Source organism: Spinacia oleracea, chromosome 6 (genome assembly GCF_020520425.1).
Source record: "Spinacia oleracea cultivar Varoflay chromosome 6, BTI_SOV_V1, whole genome shotgun sequence".
NCBI lineage: Eukaryota > Viridiplantae > Streptophyta > Magnoliopsida > Caryophyllales > Amaranthaceae > Spinacia > Spinacia oleracea.
The window spans coordinates 142301733-142325749 of NC_079492.1; the positions used below are offsets into that span (position 1 = coordinate 142301733).

General features: G+C 35.1%; 3 protein-coding genes across 4 annotated transcripts; 2 read left to right on the forward strand and 1 right to left on the reverse strand.

The window, feature by feature from the left end:
• Nucleotides 1–703: 703 nt before the first annotated feature.
• LOC110784310 (leucoanthocyanidin dioxygenase-like) lies at nt 704–6026 on the forward strand. The gene is made up of 4 exons (XM_056833725.1): nt 704–1381; nt 4607–4691; nt 5291–5323; nt 5536–6026. Exons 1-4 carry the CDS (start codon nt 876–878, stop codon nt 5638–5640), a joined length of 729 nt encoding a protein of 242 aa, XP_056689703.1. The 5' UTR covers nt 704–875; the 3' UTR covers nt 5641–6026.
• A 2781-nt stretch (nt 6027–8807) lies between these two features.
• Nucleotides 8808–11051, forward strand: LOC110784326 (anthocyanin synthase). The gene is made up of 2 exons (XM_021988765.2): nt 8808–9577; nt 10309–11051. Exons 1-2 carry the CDS (start codon nt 9072–9074, stop codon nt 10859–10861), a joined length of 1059 nt encoding a protein of 352 aa, XP_021844457.1. The 5' UTR covers nt 8808–9071; the 3' UTR covers nt 10862–11051.
• Nucleotides 11052–12984: 1933 nt separating this feature from the next.
• Nucleotides 12985–16578, reverse strand: LOC110784359 (glucose and ribitol dehydrogenase). Of its 2 annotated transcripts, XM_021988804.2 has the most exons (4): nt 16294–16573; nt 14687–15066; nt 14253–14611; nt 12985–13851 (listed from the first exon to the last, which is right to left on the reverse strand). In XM_021988804.2, exons 1-4 carry the CDS (start codon nt 16414–16416, stop codon nt 13829–13831), a joined length of 885 nt encoding a protein of 294 aa, XP_021844496.1. In that variant the 5' UTR covers nt 16417–16573; the 3' UTR covers nt 12985–13828. The 2 variants fall into 2 exon arrangements, with proteins under 2 accessions (XP_021844496.1, XP_021844495.1); XM_021988803.2 differs by lacking the exon at nt 12985–13851 and having other exon boundaries at nt 13910–14611; nt 16294–16578.
• Nucleotides 16579–24017: the final 7439 nt, after the last annotated feature.

Consider the following 24017-nt stretch of genomic DNA (forward strand, 5'->3'; position numbering starts at 1 on the left):
CCATAAAGGAAAACGAAAAGAACAAAAAGAGACGGAGTGTGTACATATGTTTATCTATTTATAAATATATACAACCCTTAAAGCTGCAGATAACCATTTAATGAACTTTCTAAACTGAAATTAATATAGAAATGCATGTCAAAATCACAAATAAATTAATGTTTCTATATATATTTCGCTTCTTATATGTAATCATAAGGGTTGCATATATCATTTTCCTTTAATTATATACTTTCTATCCTTCTAATTTAAACCAGTACTAGTAAAATATACTACGGATATGAGTATTAAGGAGAAACTATGAGGATTATTAAGAAATTTAAATTACTTTCTAAGAATCTTGTACTAGTACAAAACTATCTTGGCAGAATGACAGCCACACCTTGGCCCGTTAGTTATGTAGGAATTTAGCAAATTAATAAATCAAAATAGATAATTCCTGTAACAACTCAAGATTCAACCTTGAAGAGTTGCAAAGAGTTAACAACCTTAATTCATCCCATCATCTAACTTTCTCCAACTACCATTCCTATAATCATATCAATAACCTCATGCCTTGTTAGTGTGATGGTTAGTAAACACATTTCATACTTTCCCTTCATGCATGCTACTTAATTTGGATTTTGCCACAACCTAATTTTACTCCCTGGACTCCTTTCGTCCAAAAATAATTGCTACATTTAAGCTTCCACTATTTCAAATATGTTCGGTAACACATTTGACTTTTCACTGTTTCAAAAATATGTTCGATAATTCTTTAGTCAAGCCATATTTCTTCTTATAAAAAGACCAAATCACTTCTCACACAATAATACAAACCTTTCATCAAGAGGTAATTAATATAATAAATCATTTTAACCCCCCTTTCAATAGTAATGACGGACACAATTGCTCCTTCAAGGGTTGAAAGCCTAGCAAGTAGTGGCATTGAATCCATCCCTAAGGAGTATGTTAGACTCAACGAAGAGCTAACTTCCATGGGAAACGTCTTCGAGGAGGAAAAGAAAGACGATGGATATCAAATTCCAACTATAGATATTAAAGACATAGCGTCTAAGGATCAAGAGGTTCGAGACAAGGGGATCCAAGAGCTCAAAAGGGCCGCCATGGAGTGGGGTGTGATGCACCTCGTTAACCATGGTATTTCCGATGAGCTTATTCACCGCGTTAAGGTGGCCGGAGAGACCTTCTTCGAGCTTCCGGTGGAGGAGAAGGAGAAGTATGCTAATGATCAAGCATCAGGGAATTTACAAGGGTTTGGAAGTAAGCTTGCTAATAGTGTTAGTGGAAGACTTGAATGGGAGGACTACTACTTTCACCTTTGTTTCCCTGAGGACAAAAGAGACTTTTCCATTTGGCCTAAGACTCCTGCTGACTACATGTAAGCAATCTATACTCAAAAGCTCGTACAGTCGTACATTTTCTTGATCCGTCCGACCTGCCAGTCTAATTAAAACTATTTTGCATGGTTAAAATGCTAATAATTTTTATTTTATTGTTTAAATATATATTAATTACATGTCTACATTTGTGTGAATGTCAATAACATAAAAAATAATTAATTTAATTTTACATAAAATTTAGAATTTTTTAATGCTTAAGTAATCGTCCGAACCCTCCATATCCATATCAATTAACTTCTAAAACTCGTCTAAACCTCACCTACCTAACCCATCAGAGCTACATTAGGCTCTGAAACCTGTCGTAACCCACCAAACCTATCAAACCCACTCGAACTGCACGACCTACCAAATCCATCGGACCCACTCGACCTGCACAACCCACCACGACCCATCACGTATTGTATCTACTTTATCCAACACAACTCATGACCTGACCCACCATGACTTTCAATCAGATGGTTCATGTGTCAACTATCCCTCCCACAACTCACCAAACTCACCCATGACCCACCAACCAAATACCAAAATCACCAAATACCAAAATAATGCAATAAATAAAAACAATAACAAATAAAGTAGACTTTACAATAACAAAGAAATAAATTGTGCCTTATGGTAAAAAGCTTTCCAGGCATTATCATCATTAGCAGCCTTTCGCATCAGTGAATTGTTCATCGAGAGACGGTAGAGGCTAGGATAATCCAAATAACTGAGCGCATGAGTAGTAATTTCCGGCACCAACATCTCCATCATCGAAGCGTCTGTCTACTTCTCCGCCGCCGAAACTAACGCCGGCATTTCACCATCGTTCTCCGTCACTGGCGTACAATCCGCTCTCAAAACGCTGCCGTTGCAGGAACACTTCCAATTAAAACCACCACTACTAATACCACTAATATCTTATGATTATCTTTCCTTCTTGGAATTCGGTTCTTTACCACCACCTTTCAACGACGAAAACACAGCGAGGGGAGAAAATCAAACGGCGACGACAACAAAAATAAAATAAAGTACGATTGCGGCGAAAGCTACAATGAAGGAGTACGATGGAAAGAAGGATGATAGAATAATCTCTATTCATACGACATTAAAGCTCCAATGTACATGAAAAAACCCTAGAAAATTTGAAATTAGGGGAAATTTTGTCAATTTTTTTAACTCGATTAATTAAGGTAAAACTGATTACTAAACGACGAGTTTTAAATATTGACACATGTCACCTATAGTGAAATCAATAAATACGTAGTAGTATTTAAAAAAGAAGACCATGGATTATTAGGTGACATGTGTCATCCATCTTCCTCATTCAAAATCAATTCACCATTTAATTTATATAATTTCTTCCACCTCATCTCTCTCTTTAACACTCGATATTAATCCATAATCTAATTTATATATTTTTTCAACTTTCAACCCACTGAAATCACAATCCCTCAAAAAATTAGCACTTTAAAAGATCGCTTAATAACCACTAAAGAATTACCCATTCATTGAACGAGCTCAAAAGCTAATTGTGATTAGTTTAATACCGTATAAATCTATAATTATTAATTCCATACTAACTCTGATCCTCTGAAGTATTGCTTGCGTATGCTTTTTCAAGTTGTTTATACCAACTTAATTACTTCCTCTGTTCCACAAATATCGCACCATGGTTGATTTTTACTTCTCTAACACATTACTTTGACTCCCAGTATCACAAATTGCGAGTAAGTAAAATTATAAAAAAACATTGATATTTAGAAAATATATATTAATACGAATCTAACATGACCATACATGACTACAGTTTTATTATGTATGAATCACAAAATGGCCAAAGTCGTAGTGTAAATAGTGTAAAAATCAAATGGTGCAATATTTACAGAACGAAGGAAATATATAATTTAATGGCCCATTATTATAAACATTATCTTGATTAGGAATTATAATGCATATAGAATTCCTAAAGTTTCCTATTGTTAATGGCTTTATGTTTCATGAGTTATAATCATAGGGTGAATGGTTACATGTATAGGCTTTTGTGGGTTTCATTAACCGATGGAAAAGACAATTGAGTCCTTGATTTAAAATTAAAACACATGTCTTCTAATTATAATTTAAACTTGCGTTTTAAATTTGTTTCTTCTTCAAAAATATAAATAACGCGGCTAATTTATTTTTAAAAAATACTTTCTTCCATAAATAAAAACAATAAATAAAATATATTTAAATAAATATTTAAAATAAACTCTAATAAAAAGTTCAATTAAAAATACTTTATAAATATAATAAATAAATTTATAATTTAATAAAAATACGGGTATTACATAAGTAAATGACTAATAAATGTTTTCCAAAAATAAATCATATCTTGTGGTAATGTTTATCATATTTTCTACAATTTATATATTTTGTATGAGTCATCACTTACACTTAGAAAGTCATAACAAGAGTGTTTATCTAGCATCAAAAATATATTGAATTTTTTTACTAAAATAGTAACTTAATAATTAGGAACAACACATTTATATTTATAACCAAAACAATAAATTATATATATGATGATAACTTAGACCATATAATTATTTACGACATATTTTATATGGTTTCTAACCTAGACTCATAAATATATGATAACTATAACCGTTGTGATTAAATTATATAAATTTTAACATACAACACGAGTCATAACATAGACTCAAATTATATTTTAGTTGTACTCCGTATGTTCTAAAGCTATATCAACATATGTAACTCGGACTTTAAATTTAAATCCCTTAAAAAATACTCAAAATTTGAAATAAATTTTGTTTCAATTTCAACACCTAACATTTTATAGAATTCGTGTATTTCTTTCTTTTTTTAAAATTTAACTTATTTTTTATAACCTAATTTCTCTTCAATTTCTCCAAAAACAAATGAAAATAAGTTGAAATTAATGAGTTTAGAATTTGTATGTTAATTAAGTAAGTAGTATGACACCATGTTTAATTGATTAATTTTAATAAATTATGTTTTACAGAAATCCCAAATTTTACTACGTCATCATTTTCAATTTGTACCTTATATTTTCTCAAACACACAACGAACATACATCAATTTTTTTCCGTTAAAAATATTTTCTATTTATAAATTATTATTTACGATTAATTAATAATACTTCGTAAACAAATTTAATCTCATCCGTGTGGTTTACGAAGCCTTTCAGAACTTGTTTACAGAGCAGATTCTACGAGTCGGCGGCGTCGGCGACGAACAATTCAGGGTCGAGCGGGGAATAGAACACTTGATCATCACATTGCGTCGGTAAGACCTAACAACTGAATTTGTGGTGTTTTCTAAAAATCTTCTAGTTGGAAGTGCATTGCCAGCTTTTAAATTTTAAAGGGAAAACATTGTAGTGAGATGGTAAGAAATTTGTTTAATTTGTATTTATACTTAAAAATTGGGCGGGAGAAGAAGTAACAGAATTCTGTTACATTTTTTGTGTGCATGATTCCCCGAAATTCCCTTGGCCTTTGTTCTTTGTGAAAACCGTACTTATGCTTTGAGACCTTTGGTTATATCCTCCTGTATGTTGTCTTGATGAATAATTAGCTGAGAATTTCCTTTATGATATCGAAATATATGTTGCTCTCTATTAATTCTTAAAGCTCCTTTGGTGATGAATGATTTTTGAGGGAAGTTGCTGATGAGTACAATTATAGCCTTACTGGATTGTTCTTCAATTTTGACTTTGTAGAGGAATGATCTCCATGTATCATTAAAAAATACTTCTTATATGGGTAGTAATTTAGTGGGCTATCCTTTGCTATATTCGAATATTAATATTTACGAGTACAAGCTAGTATTTCACCTATATACTATGAGTTTTCTTATTAGTAGCCTATGCTTAATTAATGCAGGCAGCAAAGTTTTTGGCGAGATTTCGAAAGAAGGTTAGTGGTGACAATGCCAAAACAAGTGAGGAAATTCATGTACAAAATGACATAGGGGAAAAAACTCAATAATGAACTATGCTCTACTAGAGGTTGGAATGATACATCAGATAATTCTGCTTGTGATGTCACACATTTCATGTTACTTGGTAATGAACACATGAATGGAAACTTTAAGTTCTATGTTTTGAGAAAGGCTAATTCATTTGCAGTTTGCGCCACTTCCATGTGCACGGTGCAAAATCTGTGCGCCACTACCATGTGTACGGTGCAAATCTTGTTGTGATGTTACTGTGACGGCGGCGGACATGGGCTGAGATGGCCGACCAGAGTTGGGCTGAGATTGGCGGCGGCGTTGAGGGGAGGGGCGGAGAGGTGCCAGCAGGAGGAAGGGAGGGAGAGAGAAGAGAAGGAGATGGGTGATGAGGGAGGGGGGTGAATTTGATTTTAAAGGGCAGAATCGTACTTTCACGTAATAAATTAGGGCGTTATAAACGGAACAGGGCGTCGAATAAAAATCCCCTTACAAAAAAGACTATTAAGTTGTGTAGTTATACTACGTTTGGATTTGTAATGGTGGTAAATTATATTTCCTTTGTTCTTATTTAGTTGGTCCAGTTTAGTTTTAAAATATTAAAATATTTTTTGATGGATTTTGTTTTTTATGTGTAAGGTAAAATATAATAATGTGAGATTTTGTTAAATTCGTCTTGATAAATATTTTCAAAATATCATCTTTTTGTAACTTTTTTGTTTACATAATTTAAAGATAATAATGATAGAAAATGTGTATTGGCAAACGTGACTAACAAAATGTGTCAATAAAATAGAAACGGAAAATTTAAATTAAGAATCAATTGTTTATGACCACTTGACCGGTAAACTACTCCCCTGTCCAAATACATTTACTTAAAATGGGATGGATGAACAAATATGGAAGAATCATTATCCCACGGAGATTTCTCTGTATGAATTCATGGACACTTTGTCCCTTGATTAATGAACTAGCTCGTATTTTTTTTAAAAAAATTTGGTATGGATGAATTACTTTGTAATTTGTATAGCTACCCCAAACATCTGCGGCGCACATCAATCTTTGACTCTTCCCTATTTCATAATTTGTGCACCAATAAATTAAATACAGTCATACAGAGTATTACTCTGGGAGCCAAGGTACCTAAAATTTCACAAATTTTGCACCAATGTGGATTTGCAGTTTGCACCAATATAGTACTACTTCCCTCGTCTTTTTTTCCCTTTATGTTTGGTATTTTACACGAGTTTTAACGAGTAATTAATGTGTATTGAGATTCCTCTATTTTTTTATTTAAACAAGACAAACTACATTTTCTTTATAATGTTTTCACTTTTATTAAAATTTTGATATTGAGAAAATAAGAAAAATTTAATGTCTCAATGGAAAAGTGTAAGAAATTAAGGAAAAAGATACATGTACACCTAGTGTACAAGATTCTCATGTACACCACCATTAATTTGTTGACACATCATCAAACCCACTAAAAAATGAGAATGAAAGACAATAATATGTCATTTCAACCAATAGAAAAGCATGGTGTATAAGATGTCTTGTACACTAGGTGTACATGTAGTAGGATCCAGATATTAAATGACCCAATGAATTTAATTGGTTAAAATAATCATTGGACACAATTTTTGGTAGAATATTGAAACATTTATGTGATAATATAAAAAGAAATGTAAAGAATATTTTGGGACACCCATAAAGGAAAACGTAAATAACAAAAAGAGACGGAGCGAGTACATATGTTTATCTATTTATAAACTAGTCTTATATGCACGCTATGCGTGCGAGATTATATGAAAACTAAAATTTGCGTTATGACAACTAATCACAATAAATAATATGCTAAAAAAATTATTCAAAAAGTTCATATGAATAAAAAATAGATATAATACAAATATTATATGGTGAAAAATTAAAATTGTAGTACTAAAGTAAAGAAAATTAACATATAAATAATGTGTCTATTAGAGAAACTGAAAAAAAGGATTTCGGAAATTGATTGATTTTTTCCTTAGAGAAATTGGAAAAAATATTTCGGAAATTAGGTTTTGATAGTGAGTAGAGAAAGAATGTCATTGAGTGGATTATTTGGACTGCAACATTGAGCGTCGTTCCACCATTTGGACAACAGCATTGGTGTTTTTTTTTTAAAAATGAATTAAAATGGAGAGAAATTAAGGGGCTATGAATTAAAATGGAGAAAATTAAGGGGTTATGAATTAAAATGGTGAGAAATAAGGGATTTTGTCGTCTTTTCTCAAGTTATTAGCTATTTAACATTAACAAACATAAATTAAGGAGAAGAAAATTAAGGGTAATTGATTGATTTTTTGACTTCTTTTTTTATTTCTTTTATTATTTTTTTGTCATTGCATGGGTTAGTTTATTGTAATTAAGTATTTGGTAAATAAAATATTCTCTTTTTAAGTTTCTGACCCTGATTTTGGTGGGTTAAGTTAGCTGTAATTAAGTATTTGGTAAAAAAAATCATTTTTAATACTTTTTGCCCGTTGTTACTTGTTGTTTCGTTAGTGGCGTAATTTGTGGGCCGGGTGGACCTACGTAATCTTTACTGTGATTAAGTTGCTTTTTTTTAGTTTTTCATATTTATTTATGACTTTTCCCTTTATGACGTTTCTTTTATTATGACTATTGACTGATTTTCTCTTTTTCCTTTGTATTGTATTTAATACTTATTGTTAATATAATTTGTTGTTAATAGGGGCATATTAGTATTTTCTATAGGGGACACCAAAAGTGCATTTACTAAAATAACCTCATATGTTCACTTATATAATAGAGATATAATAGAGATATATACAACCCTTAAAGCTGCAGATAACCATTTAATGAACTTTCTAAACTGAAATTAATATAGAAATGCATGTCAAAATCACGCATCGATCTGTATAATTAATGTTTAAAATAAATTAATGTTCCTATATAATATTATTTCGCTTCTTATATGTAATCATAAGAGTTGCATATATCATTTTCCTTTAATTATATACTTTCTATCCTTCTAATTTAAACCAGTACTAGTAAAATATACTACGGATATGAGTATTAAGGATAAACTATGAGGATTATTAAGAAATTTAAATTACTTTCTAAGAACCTTGTACTAGTACAAAACTATCTTGGCAGAATGACAGCCACACCTTGGCCCGTTAGTTATGTAGGAATTTAGCAAATTAATAAATCAAAATAGATAATTCCTGTAACAACTCAAGATTCAACCTTGAAGAGTTGCAAAGAGTTAACAACCTTAATTCATCCCATCCTCTAACTTTCTCCAACTACCATTCCTATAATCATATCAATAACCTCATGCCTTGTTAGTGTGATGGTTAGTAAACACATTCCATCACGTGATGACCTATCTTTCACAATTCTAAACTACTTACCCTTTGCAATCTAAAGGTCTCATCTTGAATTGATGTATTTGTACTTTCTCTCCATGCATGCTAGTTGTAATTTGGAGTTTGCCACAACCTAATTTTACTCCTTCAACTCCAGCCTTTCGTCTAAAAATAATTGCCTACATTTAACTTTTCATTGTTTCAAATATGTTATGTAATGCTTTAGTCAAGCCATATTTCTTCTTATAAAAAGACCAAATCACTTCTCACACAATAATACAAACCTTTCATCAAGAGGTAATTAATATAATAAATCATTTTCACCCCCCTTTCAATAGTAATGACGGCCACAATTGCTCCTTCAAGGGTTGAAAGCCTAGCAAGTAGTGGCATTGAATCCATCCCTAAGGAGTATGTTAGGCTCAACGAGGAGCTAACTTCCATGGGAAACGTCTTCGAGGAGGAAAAGAAAGACGATGGATATCAAATTCCAACAATAGATATTAAAGACATAGCTTCTAAGGATCAAGAGGTTCGAGACAAGGCGATCCAAGAGCTCAAAAGGGCGGCCATGGAGTGGGGTGTAATGCACCTCGTTAACTATGGTATCTCCGATGAGCTTATTCACCGCGTTAAGGTGGCCGGAGAGACCTTCTTTGAGCTTCCGGTGGAGGAGAAGGAGAAGTATGCTAATGATCAAGCATCGGGGAATTTACAAGGGTATGGAAGTAAGCTTGCTAATAGTGCTAGTGGACGACTTGAGTGGGAGGACTATTACTTTCACCTTTGTTTCCCTGAGGACAAAAGAGACTTTTCCATTTGGCCTAAGACTCCTGCTGACTACATGTAAGCAATCTATACTAAAAAACTCAGCTCATACATTTCTTGATCCACCCCATCCGCCATCCTAGTTTTTATAAGGTTAAATGCTAATAAATTTTAACTTTATTGTTTAAATATAAATTGATTATATTTATGTGAGTATGTCAATAATATAAAATAATCAATTTAAGTTCACATATATTGTAATTTTTTAATGCTTAAGTAATCGTCCAAACTTTCCAGACTCACCTGACCCACATAAACTCCTAAAACTCGCCTAAACCCACCTGACCTACCTGACCCACATCAACTCCTGAAACTCGCCTAAACCCAACTGACCCATCATAGCCACATCAGGCCCAAAACCAGTTGTAATCCACCAAACCCATCAGACCCACGTACTCAACCCGCACAACCCACCATGAACCACACCCATGTAACCCACGACGACCAATCACGTATTGTATCTATTTTATCCTACACAACCCATGACCCGATCCACCATGACTTTCACTGAGGCGGTCGTGTGTCAACTATCCCACCCACGGCCCACCCAACCCCCTCATTGGACATCTCTAGTCACGATATATAATGGTACATATACATGTATTGTATTGCTTCATTCATCTATATATTATATTTAGTTATGTTAAAATCTTAATAGGTAATTTATAATCGTGTTTAATTATATTGTATGCATAAATTTCTTTCTATTTATCCTTTGATCAAGTTAAATTTTCATATAATTGACACAGTCCTGCAGTATCAGAGTATTCCAAGGAACTAAGAAGCTTAGCAACTAAGATCCTCTCGGCATTGTCTCTAGCACTAGGGTTAGAAGAAGGGAGACTAGAGAAGGAAGTAGGAGGCATAGAAGAGCTCCTCTTACAATTCAAGATCAACTATTACCCAAAATGCCCTCAGCCGGAGTTAGCCCTAGGCGTAGAGGCTCACACCGATGTAAGTGCCTTAACTTTCATCCTCCACAACATGGTTCCTGGACTTCAACTATTCTATGAGGGTAAATGGGTCACTGCAAAATGTGTCCCTAATTCCATCATTATGCACATTGGTGATACTATTGAGATCTTAAGCAATGGAAAGTACAAAAGTATCCTTCATAGAGGGTTAGTCAATAAGGAGAAGGTGAGGATTTCTTGGGCAGTTTTCTGTGAACCTCCCAAGGAGAAGATCGTCCTTATGCCCCTTCCTGACCTTGTGAGCGGCGAGGAGGTTGCTCGGTATCCGCCTCGAACCTTCGCCCAACATGTTCAATACAAGCTCTTTAGGAAGACTCAAGATCCATAAGCTACATTAACAAATAATTAAGTTTTCTTTGATTTCTATCCTAAGCTATCTTCTACTATGCCTATGAAGTTGTATTTGTTAAACTTGTATTTTAGTTTGAGACATATAGACAATGTGTGACTTGATTATGCATACTATTTTACATTATACAAGTAGTTAATCAATACTCCGTAGTGTTTTACATTGATAATGTGTGACTTGATGAGTTGATCATCTCCTTTCCATGATGTCTTGAAGCATTACATGCATATAGGCTCCGTTTGGTAAGACGTAAAACTTTTTCAATGTAAAATGATTTTCCATGGAAAACAATTTTCAAAGGAAAATACAATTCCAAACTAGTTTTCCTTTGTTTGGTAACTTAAAGGAAAATGGGAGAAGATGGTGAAGATTGAGGGGAAGAAAGGAGAATGGAGTAGGGAGGAAAGAAGGAAAAGTGGTTTCCCTCCCTTTCAAATGGAAAAGGGTTTTCCACATTTGAGGGAGTCATGTAAAATTGTTTTACATCCCTTACCCAACCAAACAACGTAAAATGATTGAAAAGGGAAAATCGTTTTCCATGAAAACGGTTTACGCCCTACCAAACGGAGCCATACTGTTTTTAAAAATATGTTCCAGGGTCCAGTAAGTCAAATAAATATCAATAAGTTCTAGGTTGATGATAAAGGTCGCAAGTTGCGACAACATTTAGTTGTCGCAATCTTACGTGTCGGAGTTTAATTGGTACATATATGCGCCACGTAAGCTATGAGTCATCATAATATTTTTACTATCAATGCAATATTTTTACTATGAAAATATGTAAATAAGGTAATCGATATAAAGAAGGAAACAAATTAGAATATAAAGATTTTCCTACCTTTTTTTAAACATGTATAATAGAGTATATAAGTTAAATATTTTAGTTTCCAATTTAAATCATGACACATAAGTATGCCATGTCATCGTTGTGACACTCTCAATGTTACCTCTTTTGCAAGCAGGTCCAACGTACGTACATGTTTCAATAAGTTTCAAAGTTACATCTATCTTTGTGATATTCTTTAAACCGACCTTGTTTATTTCTCGTTCCCTATTTTTCATGTCTAATTATTCATATATTACCCTGGCATTCATTTTCCAAATTTTGTGTGTTTACTCTATTTAACAAAACTGTTTATTTTACTTGTTTCACGTTAATTTCATTGATTATTTCCTTATGACAGTTCATGTTAATAACCCAAAAACTAGAAAAAATAATCAGCCCAGACCAAACAACACGAAGAGAATTGAACAGTCTTATTTTACAATCATTTGTATATGAATATAAGGCATGTTCCCTTATTGTTTACCCTATGTAGCAAATGTTCTTTATTAACATATGAACATTGATTCAAAATTTCTGGGTTGAGTTTACTAGGTATATCTCACGTGGGTATATCTCACGTACTGGTATATCTCACGAGTAAGTGATAATTAAATGACATGTAATATGCATATGGTAAAGTCAATCCTGAAATTTTGAGTCGACATTCATAATTAGGGAATAAAAAAATGTAGTATCTTAATTACAACAATTTATAAGATAGTTAATTACAATATTTTTTACAAGGTAGTTTATTTACAATGCTTTATAAGATAGCTAACATATAAACCTGTCGTAACGTAGTATGGTACATAAGATTTTATGGCTTAGATAGTTAGATTACAACAACGAAGATAAGAATGGGACAAACAAGTACACGTAAAGAAACCAAAAGAGATCACACAATAAATTAGAAAAACGCGCGCGCTGCCATCCCTTATGACCCGAGGCAGTGATCGAGTATCTTCAGCCTAAGGCCTAGGCAGTTTAACACGCAATTTATAAGTCCACGGATTGATATTTTGTATGCAAATTTTATTATAAGGCAAATTTGTCCAAACTATCTTATATAATTGTGCTTATTTTTTAAATAAAAAACTAATTGGAAATAAAGTTCTACTCCCTCCGAACCTAAATGTTATTCCCGTTTGTCATTTTACGCGGTTATTAAGAAAATAAAAACATTATAAAGATTAACTATTATTAATGCAGTTTTATGGGGAATTGTTGATTTTTTATTCCATTTTCACAAGAAAACAAAATAGTTAAACCAATAGAATTTAAGGAATAAAAATGTCAACTCATTAATCCATCCAAACTTAAACCAACCAATGAGACTACATGGTTTTTTATTGATAAACCAATAGAATTACAAAGTTAAAATTACAAGGAAGAGATTAAAAAGGAAATAAAAGAAATGGGAAGATTATTTTGGGACACTAAAAAAGGAAACGGGAATAACATTTAGATTCGGAGGGAGTAAGTAACTACTCCCTTCGTATTTATTTAAGAGATACATTTGGCCGGGCACGAGTATTAAGAAAAAAAATTGAATGAAATAAAGTAATAAAACAAGTGGGGTTGAGTAGATATTTTAATAAGTAAAACAAGTGGGGACCATGTCATTTTAGGTGATGGGGGTTGGGAATGGGGTGTACATAGATTATTTAATTAGATTGTGAGGTTGATAAGTTACTGAAAATGGCAAATGTATCTCTTAAATAAATACGGCCGAAAAAGACAATTGTATCCCTTAAATAAATACAGAGGCAGTACCTTGTAAACTATTTATGTTGTAAGATTCTACCTTTTCCCGAATTATAAACGTCAGACTCAAAATTCAGGAGATTGATTTTACCATATACATCTCACGTGTTATTTAATTATCTATTTCTCGTGAGATGCCACGTGCAATGCACCTAGTAAAGTCAACCTTGAAATTTTGAATTAAAATTCATAATCCGAGTAAAGATAGTTTCTTATGACATAAAGTTTTTATAAGGTAGAATTAAAACATTTTTTTAAAATGTAGTTTTTGACAAATTTGCGTTTAACTTTATGCATATTCTCGATATCTTGGTATTATTTTGGTTGGATTAGCTTGATGATGCACTTAGATCGGATCAGGCATTAACGATTATCCCACCTGAAATAACAATCAGCAAGTAGTTAGAAATTACTAATAAGGCCTAGCGCATGCCTCGTCTATATATAAAACTTATTTGTATAACCAACAACACAAAGAACTAACACCAGGCCCAATCTGGACCCCCTACACGTACTACTAGAAATTTGATTATTAATGACACATTGATACCATTAGTTTAAAAATTCCGTCGTAAAAATCTTTTGCAACGGGGCTAAAGACCAAATAAAAACGGGTACTACCGTCGCAAATGTCTTATACGACGGGTCTACGACGAGATTTTCCATCAATCATTGACCCCCTTTTATGACGAATTCGCGTCAAGAAACCCAATAACTATTGACCTTTAGTGACAGGATACCCCGTCGTTAGTAGTACAATTTCTTGCATGGAAAACATACCATTTGGATGGAGGAATTGACCAGTAAAGTAGGATGAACACTCGTTGCTTGCAAGAAACACATAAGATGGTGCGACTTCAAAAGGTTGTCCTGCTCTATCCATAGGCACATCTGAACCAAAAGTGACAACCGTTTCTACAGGATATGAAGCTACTTGTAGGGGAGTCCAGATGGGGCCTGGTGCTACCCCGTTCACTCGAATTCCTCGTTTGATTAGTTGGAGTGCGAGGCTTCTAGTGAAGGTCACAATGGCTCCTTTTGTGGCGCTGTAGTCAACAAGATTGGGTTCGCCTTCGTATGCCAACACTGAGGCTGTGTTTATGATGCAACTTCCTTCTTTCATGTGCTTTATGGCATGCCTGCACAATAAGGAAAATAATTGTATTATATACTTGGTTTATTTGCTTCATTTAGGTCCACTCTTTCTCCCATACTTAGCTATGAAAATGTAGGCGAAAATATTGATTTCAAATGTCATCCTAAGCTGCTCTTCTGTGATATCTTCAATATTCTCCTTATAGTATTGTACACCTGCATTATTCACTAGGACATCGATGGGTCCAAAGTGGCTAACCACTTTATCAACCACCTCTTTGCATTTCTCTTCACCTTGTAAATTAGCAGGAATAGCAACCGGTTCACCTGCATTGCTTTCTTTGGCTGCTTTTCTTATCAAAGTCAAGGCATCTTCTGCATCTTTGTCTTCTGCCCCTTTAACATAAGTGAAAGCCACAGTTGCACCCTCGAGTGCAAAATAGTAACAAACTGCTCTTCCTATCCCTGAATCACCTCCTGTTACTAATGCCACCTTTCCCTATATTCACAATTTACAAATCATATAATCTTTGATATTGTATGAACATGTACTAAAATATACAATATGTGCACCACAAGAATTTGTATCTTTAATAACAACCTAATTACGACGGGGGATAACAATCAAACAAAGACGAGAACAACTGTCGCAAATGTCTTTTACGACCGAATTTTCTATTAATGACACCCATCTTATGACGGGTTCGCAACAGAAAATCCCGTCATTAATTAACGATTATTTGTTTTTAGTGACGGGATTTCCCGTCGTCAATGGTACAATTTCTTGTAGTGGTGGTATGTTACATATTTATACAAGGACAAAGGTAGCAATATGTATCTTATCCCTGATTGATTTCTATTTTATACTTGTATTCTTAATCCATGTTTTACAAGGACAAAGGTAGCAACATTGTATGAACATGTACCAAATGGCCAAGTAGTGTATGTTACTCCCTCCGTCTCGGAATACTCGAGACGGTTTGATCGGCACAGAGTTTAATGCATTGTAATTGACTTATTATTTAATTAGATGGTACTCTGTAGTTGGCAATGGGGTATTTTTTTAATATAGACAGTGAGATGTGTGTCAAATTTTTAAAAGTGTGAGGGGTGAGGAAATGAGGTGGGTCATTTGGTCACTGAGAAATTGATATAATATAAATAAAAGTTTCCATTTTTTAAAATGTTACAAAAAAATTAGAGATGGTCTTATAAGAAAAGCGTTTCGAGTATCCCAGGACGGAAGGAGTATAATAGCTTGAACTCTTAATTATATATGATTTGGCCGATGTCAAAAAATATGGAGTATATATAATGGCATACTTGCTCAATCATTTCTTATTTAATTTCCTTTCATGTAGTCTTTACGTAAACATGGCTAACTTTGCTTTATGAAATCCTCATGGGAAAAGAAATGAGCTAAATTTTAATAACTTTAAACGATTCAAAAAAGAAATAGATAGCTTAATTTAAAATGAGAAAAGTGTAAAGGAGTAGTGTTTTCAAGACAAAAACATACTTTAAACTTTAAGGTACTAAGTAACAATAAAAGTTTCATAAAATAGTACTCTAATTGGTAAAGTGGTGTAATTTGAAGGTAGTTATTAACAAAAATATCCTAACTTTATTTACTAATAATACAATGTCATAAATATTTGAATTATACATTGACAAGCGTGCAAATAAAAATGGTGCATTAAGAAAAACCGAGAAAAAAGGGACTTACAAAAAGCTTGTCGGAGGGTTTATATATAGGATTGACGGAAATAGGGAGTGGATGCATCAAATATTGTTTGCCTGGTTGAGTTTTCTGGGTTTGTGGAGGGAATTTCTGATCCTCGCTTGCCATTGTAGATTTGTTGTTAATTTTTTAAGAGAGGCTCAGCTCAAATTTTATAAATCTACTGTTTTGTGGTAGATAGATATACAGACTAACCAATCCAAAACCAAACATATATATAGATAGATGGAAAGAAATTCTAAAATGTGTGAAAATTAATCATGTTGTTGGACCACGCCAAACTACCGGGCAAGATGAATACTCCGTAGATGTTTAACATGTTACATGCGTCTACGACTTTATTATTGAGTACTGGTAGTGATATATAAGTACCTTTTTAATTTCAACAGAGATTATGACTTACAAATTGAAATGTCATAGTCAGTCGATAACTCTCAATAAAAATGGAGGTAGTATTATATAAGAAATGTGTCACAAATTCAATGGAGTAGATTGAAAAACTTTCGTGTACGTAAAATATTCTGCGTAGAAATTCTAGTATAAAAATAGTGGGGAACTCGTTTAAGTAAGAGACTGATGTGTTATCCTTAGGCGACTTGTGACCTACAAAATCAATAAAATGAGCTACTTGGAGGGGTGTTCTCGATAAAACTCTTTCCGCTGTCAAGTCAGTTCTATGTTACAAGCTAGTTAGAGAGAGAAAGTAGAGAGAAAAAAGTTTGTCCGGAAACAGTTGGTTACCTCGATAATGATGTGATGCAACACTATTTATAGGGATATGGGGGATGGCATCAATGGTAAATAATTGCATTTGTAGGGGCGTAAATGCATCTGCCTCTAGAAGGCCGATGTTTGGATCCCGAGATTGTAGAGAAAGCCCATCTCGAGGTTGTCGTCGAAAATATTTTGGTAATTTTATTCTTTTGGATATTTAAGGTAATTACTTTGATTGGATGTAGGTCCCACGAAGACAATACTCATATGCATGTCTATGTATACATGACAATTTTATCTTTATCTCTCTCACATATCAACAAAATTTAACCTGATAATTTAAGGAGAACGTCAATTATCGGCTATTTAGGCCATGGAAACATGCATAAAAGTTAACATAGATATCGACTTTTTCCTTTGTTTGAACTCTTAACGATTGTAGTATGTACTCTTTTTTTTTTTTACATAAGGAAAACAAACATAAAAGAAAAATTACATAATCTATCCTTAACCATAATAGTTGCTTAATTAGCTGGCCGGCCTTGTTGAGCTTGGTGATGTGCTTGGACTACTATCTCTCTATCAACCCTCGCGGATAATACAGAGTTAAACTTGTTTCCCTTTACTTACACTTACATGATTTGAGACAACTGAGAATCAAATCAAATTAGACAACTCCTAACTTAGCATGTAATAGTGTTGAGGATATCCAAGAAAGCTATGGATGACGAGCGACTTTTGAGGCAAAGGGAAAGAGAAGAAGAGCGACTTGAGAGGCAAATGGAGATAGAAAGGGAGAGAGAAGAAGAGCGACAAAGGGAGAGAGAAGAAAATCATAGAAAGAATGCACACTTAGTCGCCGAAATAAAAAAGGAAATGGAGTCCTATGTTCAGTCAGTATAGTGCTTTCCCTTTCTCGCAGTCGCATGACCCTCGAGACCCCACTGGCGGAGGGGCACCTTTGTGATAGGTAGTTAATATGTATGAGTTTGAACTAATCCACAAGCTACAACAAATAATTAAGGTTGATCATTGTATGACAGAAATTTTAATAAAGGATGTTTTTCACTCTTTGTAAGGCTATTTATAGTTATAAACTTATCATTAAGTCTTCTTTGATTTCTACCCTAAGCTATCCTCAACGATTTCTATGAATTTAATTGTATGTGTTAAACTTGTATTAATTTTTTTTTTTTGACGGGTACGGGAAAATTTCATTAAAATAAAGTCATACGGCATCTACAATCAAATTTTTCCCTAAACAAGAACAAGAACAAATCTAAAATAGAACAACAAATTCTTTTTTCTAAATAACTAAATGAGCAAATACTGTAGAACGGCTCCGGAATCATAGTATATGTGTAGCCATGAAATAACTTCGATGTCAAAGCATATTTTCGTTGTATGGATCGACCTCGTTATAAACGTTAAAGTCATCTTAAAAATTGAATATGCTTTATATCCCGGATTGATCTTGACCTTCAAAGTGCATACTTCATAGAAAAAACACAATTTCCACCATACACAAACAACAACCCTCGACTCGATACCCACACAAAAGCAGAAAACTTTTCGAAAAGAAAGGAGAAAAAACCCTGTCTTTCAAGGGAGAATCGTTCCTCTCTAGAGGAGGACGCATTATTAGACCTACAAAAACAAAAACTAAAGGAAAGAACACAAGAAAATAAAGCAATTGGGAATATTCACCGATAAAAACCGATGGAAGCCCCTCAAAAATTACCAGTGAAGGCTAGGGTTTGGAGGAGAGAGAGGGGAGCTGTCAGTTTTCACCTCTTTAGGATGAAAACTTCTTGAGAGAATTAGAGAGAAAATGCTTAAGAAGAATGAAGATATTATTTCATTGAATGAATTCGAATAATTACAGCAGGAACTATATTTATACAATCTGTATGCTAACTTCTATGAGGTGTTTCCACCAATCAAAACATTCTAAATGTACAGCTCATCATTGTCAGTTTATTGCATAAATAGATCATCAACTAACAGCTCTAACAACTCTAACAACCTTCCTTAAATCTAGGGAATCAGTTAGCCACTGCTTCTAGAAGTTGTTGAGCTGGTCATTGTGTGTACAAGGTTGCTGCTGCTTGTTTTGCTTTGCTTTGATATGTTGGTTGCACGTGTGGTGCAAGGCTGAATACCATGCTGAATACCAACACCCCCCCCCCCCTCAAACTAGGCATGGGAGAGACATTGATCATGCCAAGTTTGGTAGATAATTGCCTGTGTTGAGCACTTGGTAAGATCTTTGTGAATATATCAGCCTGTTGATTCTTAGTAGGCAAATAACTTAACTGAAGTAGACCCTCTAGGATCTTGTCCCTGGTGAAATGGCAATCCACCTCAATATGTTTAGTTCGTTCATGAAAGATTGGGTTGCTTGCAATATGAATTGCTGATTGGTTGTCACAGTGAAGCTCAACTGGTTTGAGATTGTGAACACCAAGCTCCTCTAGTAATCTGACAACCCATGTAACTTCTCCTGCAGCCTGTGACATGGCTCTATATTCTGCTTCAGAAGAGCTCTTGGAGATAGTAGATTGCTTTTTAGACTTCCAACTTATAGGTGAATTGCCCAACAGAAGAATGTAACCAGTTACAGATCTTCTTGTAGTTGGACAAGAAGCCCAATCAGAGTCAGAATATGCCTGAAGAGTGAGCTAATCTGTAGCTCTCAACAAAATTCCTTGGCCAGCAGTCCCTTTGATATATCTTAGAGTATGAATGAGTGCATCAACATGCTGCAAAGTGGGAGAATGCATGAACTATTAGGTTATGATACATATGACATTACATAGATCATGCGGAAACAACCATTAACCCAGGACAACATATTATTTACACATAATCATATAGCATAATTTAGATGCATACTCTTTGTTGCGTGCCCTCCCTAGCTGCGCCCGAACCGAACAAGAACAAGTCTTTAGGACTCCAAGTGTCGTCCCTCCGTAGATAGTCCACAGCACGTCCGGATCCGCCTTAAGATTGACCAACTAGAATCGCCCTTAAGGTACTAGAAAATTTCGGCACTTTATGAGCAAGATGTGTGTTTTAATTTTTCTCTCAAAAAACTCACTTTTGAATACTTTGAAACTTGTGTATAAATTATGACCCCTAGGCCTTTATTTATAGAGTTATGGAAAAGGAATCGTAATCCTAGTAGGATACGAATTAATTGAAATTAGAATCCTACATGAATTCTATTTAATTAATTTATCCAATTAGGAATAGAAATTTAATCATACACTGACTCTTGTAGATTCAGGAATCACGCATGAGCACAAACTCACACACACACGGCAGCCACAAGGGCTGCCCATGCGCGTGCGAGCAGCAGCCCACGCAGCGCGGCCCACGCATCCGTGGCCCTTGGCGCGCGCTGGGCCTGCCTTGCGGTAGGCCTGGGCGCTGCCTTGGCTGGGCTTGTGGCGCGCATGCTTGCTGGGCGATGGCCCCGGCTTCGTGCTGGGCCTTCGTCCGGCAAGCCTCGTCCGATGCTAATTCGTACGATACGCTTCCGATTAAATTTCCAGTTCCGGAATTTATTTCCGATACGAACAATATTTAATATTTCCGATTCCGGAATTAATTTCCGTTTCGAACAAATATTTAATATTTCCGTTTCCGGAATTATTTTCCGATTCCGGTAATATTTCCGATTCTGACAATATTTCCGTTTCCGGCAATATTTCCGATTCTGGTAATATTTCCATTTCCAATAATATTTTCCGATACGTACCATGTTTCCGTTTCCGGCAACATCTACGACTTGGATAATATTCATATTTCCGATACGATCCATATTTCCGTTTCCGGCAATATCATCGTTTCCGGAGTATTCATTTCTTGCCTGTGACGATCTTAGCTCCCACTGAAACCAAGATCCGTCGGTTCCGAATATTCATAGATGGAGTATTTAATGCCATTAAATACTTGATCCGTTTACGTACTATTTGTGTGACCCTACGGGTTCAGTCAAGAGTAAGCTGTGGATTAATATCATTAATTCCACTTGAACTGAAGCGGCCTCTAGCTAGGCATTCAGCTCACTTGATCTCACTGAATTATTAACTTGTTAATTAATACTGAACCGCATTTATTAGACTTAACATAGAATGCATACTTGGACCAAGGGCATTATTTCCTTCAGTCTCCCACTTGTCCTTAGGGACAAGTGTGCATTTCCTAATTCCTTTGTCGCTCGATGCTTGCTCTTGAACATAAGGTAAGAGTTGTCATCCTTATTATGTCCAGAGGTGTTCCTCGGTTTCAGAGTTCAACTGATCAAATAAACAGATAATCATAGCCTATGATTCATCCGAGCACGGCCATGCATTTCACAGTTTCTAGCTCTCCGAGTGGCCTTGTACAACTTTTAAGCATCTCATCCCGATTTATGGGAGGACAATCCCAATCTTGCGATCTTGAGATTAGACTTCGTTTGATAGGTGATTACCTGAGCGTTGCCTTTATAGCCTCCTTTTACGGTGCGACGGTTGGTCAACGTCAAAGCAACCAGTTCTCAAACAAGTAATCTCAAATCACTCAGGTATTGAGGATTTAGTGTCTAATAATTTAATGAAATTTACTTATGACAGACTTTCATCTCTTACAGTAAAGTTTCATAGGTCTTGTCCGATACTAGTCTTCCCAAAGTAAGTATCTATGCAAATGATTATGACATTGCCATGTCCACATAGTTCAAGAAACAGAACTACTAGTCATCTTGCATTCTAATCGTCTAACGTTTTCTATGCGTCCAATTTTATAGAAAACTCCGATTAGGGACCATTTTCAACCTTTGACATTCAAGTTCACTTGATAGACATTTCTTAGTCACAGGACTGGTCCTGACAGTCTATCTTGAATATATCGTCAAGTTGAAGGGACTCATCATTTAATAAACCACAAATTAAATGGAAAAATGAATTCCTTTCATTTATTGTGAATGATTAACCAATAATGTTTTACAAAGATTTAAACTCTAAAACTTTAAAACATTAAACAGAGACATCAAAGCCATTCTCCAATATGCTTGATTCCCATAGCTGCAGTGTGCGAGTTGTGCTTCGCTTGCGGCAGAGGTTTAGTTAATGGATCTGATATGTTGTCATCAGTTCCAATTTTGCTTATCTCGACTTCTTTTCTTTCAACGAACTCTCGTAGAAGGTGAAATCTACGAAGTACATGCTTGACTCTCTGGTGGTGTCTAGGCTCTTTTGCCTGTGCAATAGCTCCGTTATTATCACAATACAGGGCTATTGGTCCTTTAATGGAGGGGACTACACCAAGTTCTCCTATGAACTTCCTTAGCCATATAGCTTCCTTTGCTGCTTCATGTGCAGCAATGTACTCCGCTTCAGTTGTAGAATCCGCAATGGTGCTTTGCTTAGCACTTTTCCAGCTTACTGCTCCTCCGTTGAGGCAGAAGACAAACCCAGACTGTGATCTGAAATCATCTTTGTCGGTTTGGAAACTTGCGTCCGTATAGCCTTTAACAATTAATTCATCATCTCCACCATAGACCAGGAAGTCATCTTTGTGCCTTTTCAGGTACTTCAGAATGTTCTTGGCAGCAGTCCAATGCGCCTCTCCTGGGTCTGACTGGTATCTGCTCGTAGCACTGAGTGCGTACGCAACATCCGGGCGTGTACATATCATAGCATACATTATTGAACCAATCAATGATGCATATGGAATCCCATTCATTCGTCTACGCTCATCAAGTGTTTTTGGGCACTGAGTCTTGCTTAGAGTCATTCCATGAGACATGGGTAGGTAGCCTCGCTTGGAGTCTGCCATCTTGAACCTATCAAGCACCTTATTGATATAAGTGCTTTGACTAAGTCCAATCATCCTTTTAGATCTATCTCTGTAAATCTTGATGCCCAATATGTACTGTGCTTCTCCTAGATCCTTCATCGAAAAACATTTCCCAAGCCAAATCTTGACAGAGTTCAACATAGGAATGTCATTTCCGATAAGCAATATGTCGTCGACATATAATACTAGGAAAGCAATTTTGCTCCCACTGACCTTCTTGTATACACAAGATTCGTCCGCGTTCTTGATGAAACCAAAGTCACTGACTGCTTCATCAAAACGTATATTCCAGCTCCTGGATGCCTGCTTCAATCCGTAGATTGACTTCTTTAGCTTGCATACCTTTTTAGCATTCTTTGGATCCTCAAAACCTTCAGGCTGTGTCATAAACACAGTTTCTGTTAAAACGCCGTTTAAGAAAGCAGTTTTGACATCCATCTGCCATATTTCGTAATCGTAATATGCAGCGATTGCTAACATTATTCGAATAGACTTTAGCATTGCAACTGGTGAAAAGGTTTCATCGTAATCCACACCGTGGACTTGCCTGTAACCTTTTGCAACCAATCTAGCTTTGAAAACTTCAAGTTTCCCATCCTTGTCCTTTTTCAGTTTGAAAACCCATTTGCTTCCAATGGCTTGGTAGCCATCTGGCAAATCGACCAAATCCCATACTTGGTTTTCAGACATGGAGTCTAATTCAGATTGCATGGCTTCTTGCCACTGCTTGGAGCTAGGGCTCGTCATAGCTTGCTTGTAAGTCGCAGGTTCATCACTTTCAAGTAATAGAACGTCATAGCTCTCGTTCGTCAAAATACCTAAGTACCTTTCCGGTTGAGATCTATATCTTTGCGATCTACGCGGGGTAACATTTCTAGATTGACCATGATTCTCACCAGATTCTTCTAAAGATCTCTGAGTTTCATCCTGAATGTCATCTTGAGCATTCTCTAGAGTTTGTTGTTCGACTCGAATTTCTTCGAGGTCTACTTTTCTCCCACTTGTCATTTTGGAAATGTGATCCTTCTCCAAAAAGACACCATCTCGAGCAACAAACACTTTGTTCTCAGATGTATTGTAGAAGTAATACCCCTTTGTTTCCTTTGGATAGCCCACAAGGATACATTTGTCAGATTTTGGATGAAGTT

Coding starts and splice junctions, on each gene's coding strand:
- LOC110784326 (XM_021988765.2), top strand. CDS start 9,072: ATGACGGCCACAATTGCTCCTTCAAGGGTTGAAAGCCTAGCAAGTAGT. Junction 9,578..10,308: donor AAGACTCCTGCTGACTACAT/GTAAGCAATCTA, acceptor TAATTGACACAG/TCCTGCAGTATCAGAGTATT.
- LOC110784359 (XM_021988803.2), bottom strand. CDS start 16,416: ATGGCAAGCGAGGATCAGAAATTCCCTCCACAAACCCAGAAAACTCAA. Junction 15,067..16,293: donor AACCCTCCGACAAGCTTTTT/GTAAGTCCCTTT, acceptor TTGTGAATATAG/GGAAAGGTGGCATTAGTAAC. Junction 14,612..14,686: donor GCCTACATTTTCATAGCTAA/GTATGGGAGAAA, acceptor CTTATTGTGCAG/GCATGCCATAAAGCACATGA.
- LOC110784310 (XM_056833725.1), top strand. CDS start 876: ATGACGGACACAATTGCTCCTTCAAGGGTTGAAAGCCTAGCAAGTAGT. Junction 4,692..5,290: donor TTGATCATCACATTGCGTCG/GTAAGACCTAAC, acceptor TAATTAATGCAG/GCAGCAAAGTTTTTGGCGAG. Junction 5,324..5,535: donor TGGCGAGATTTCGAAAGAAG/GTTAGTGGTGAC, acceptor ATTCATTTGCAG/TTTGCGCCACTTCCATGTGC.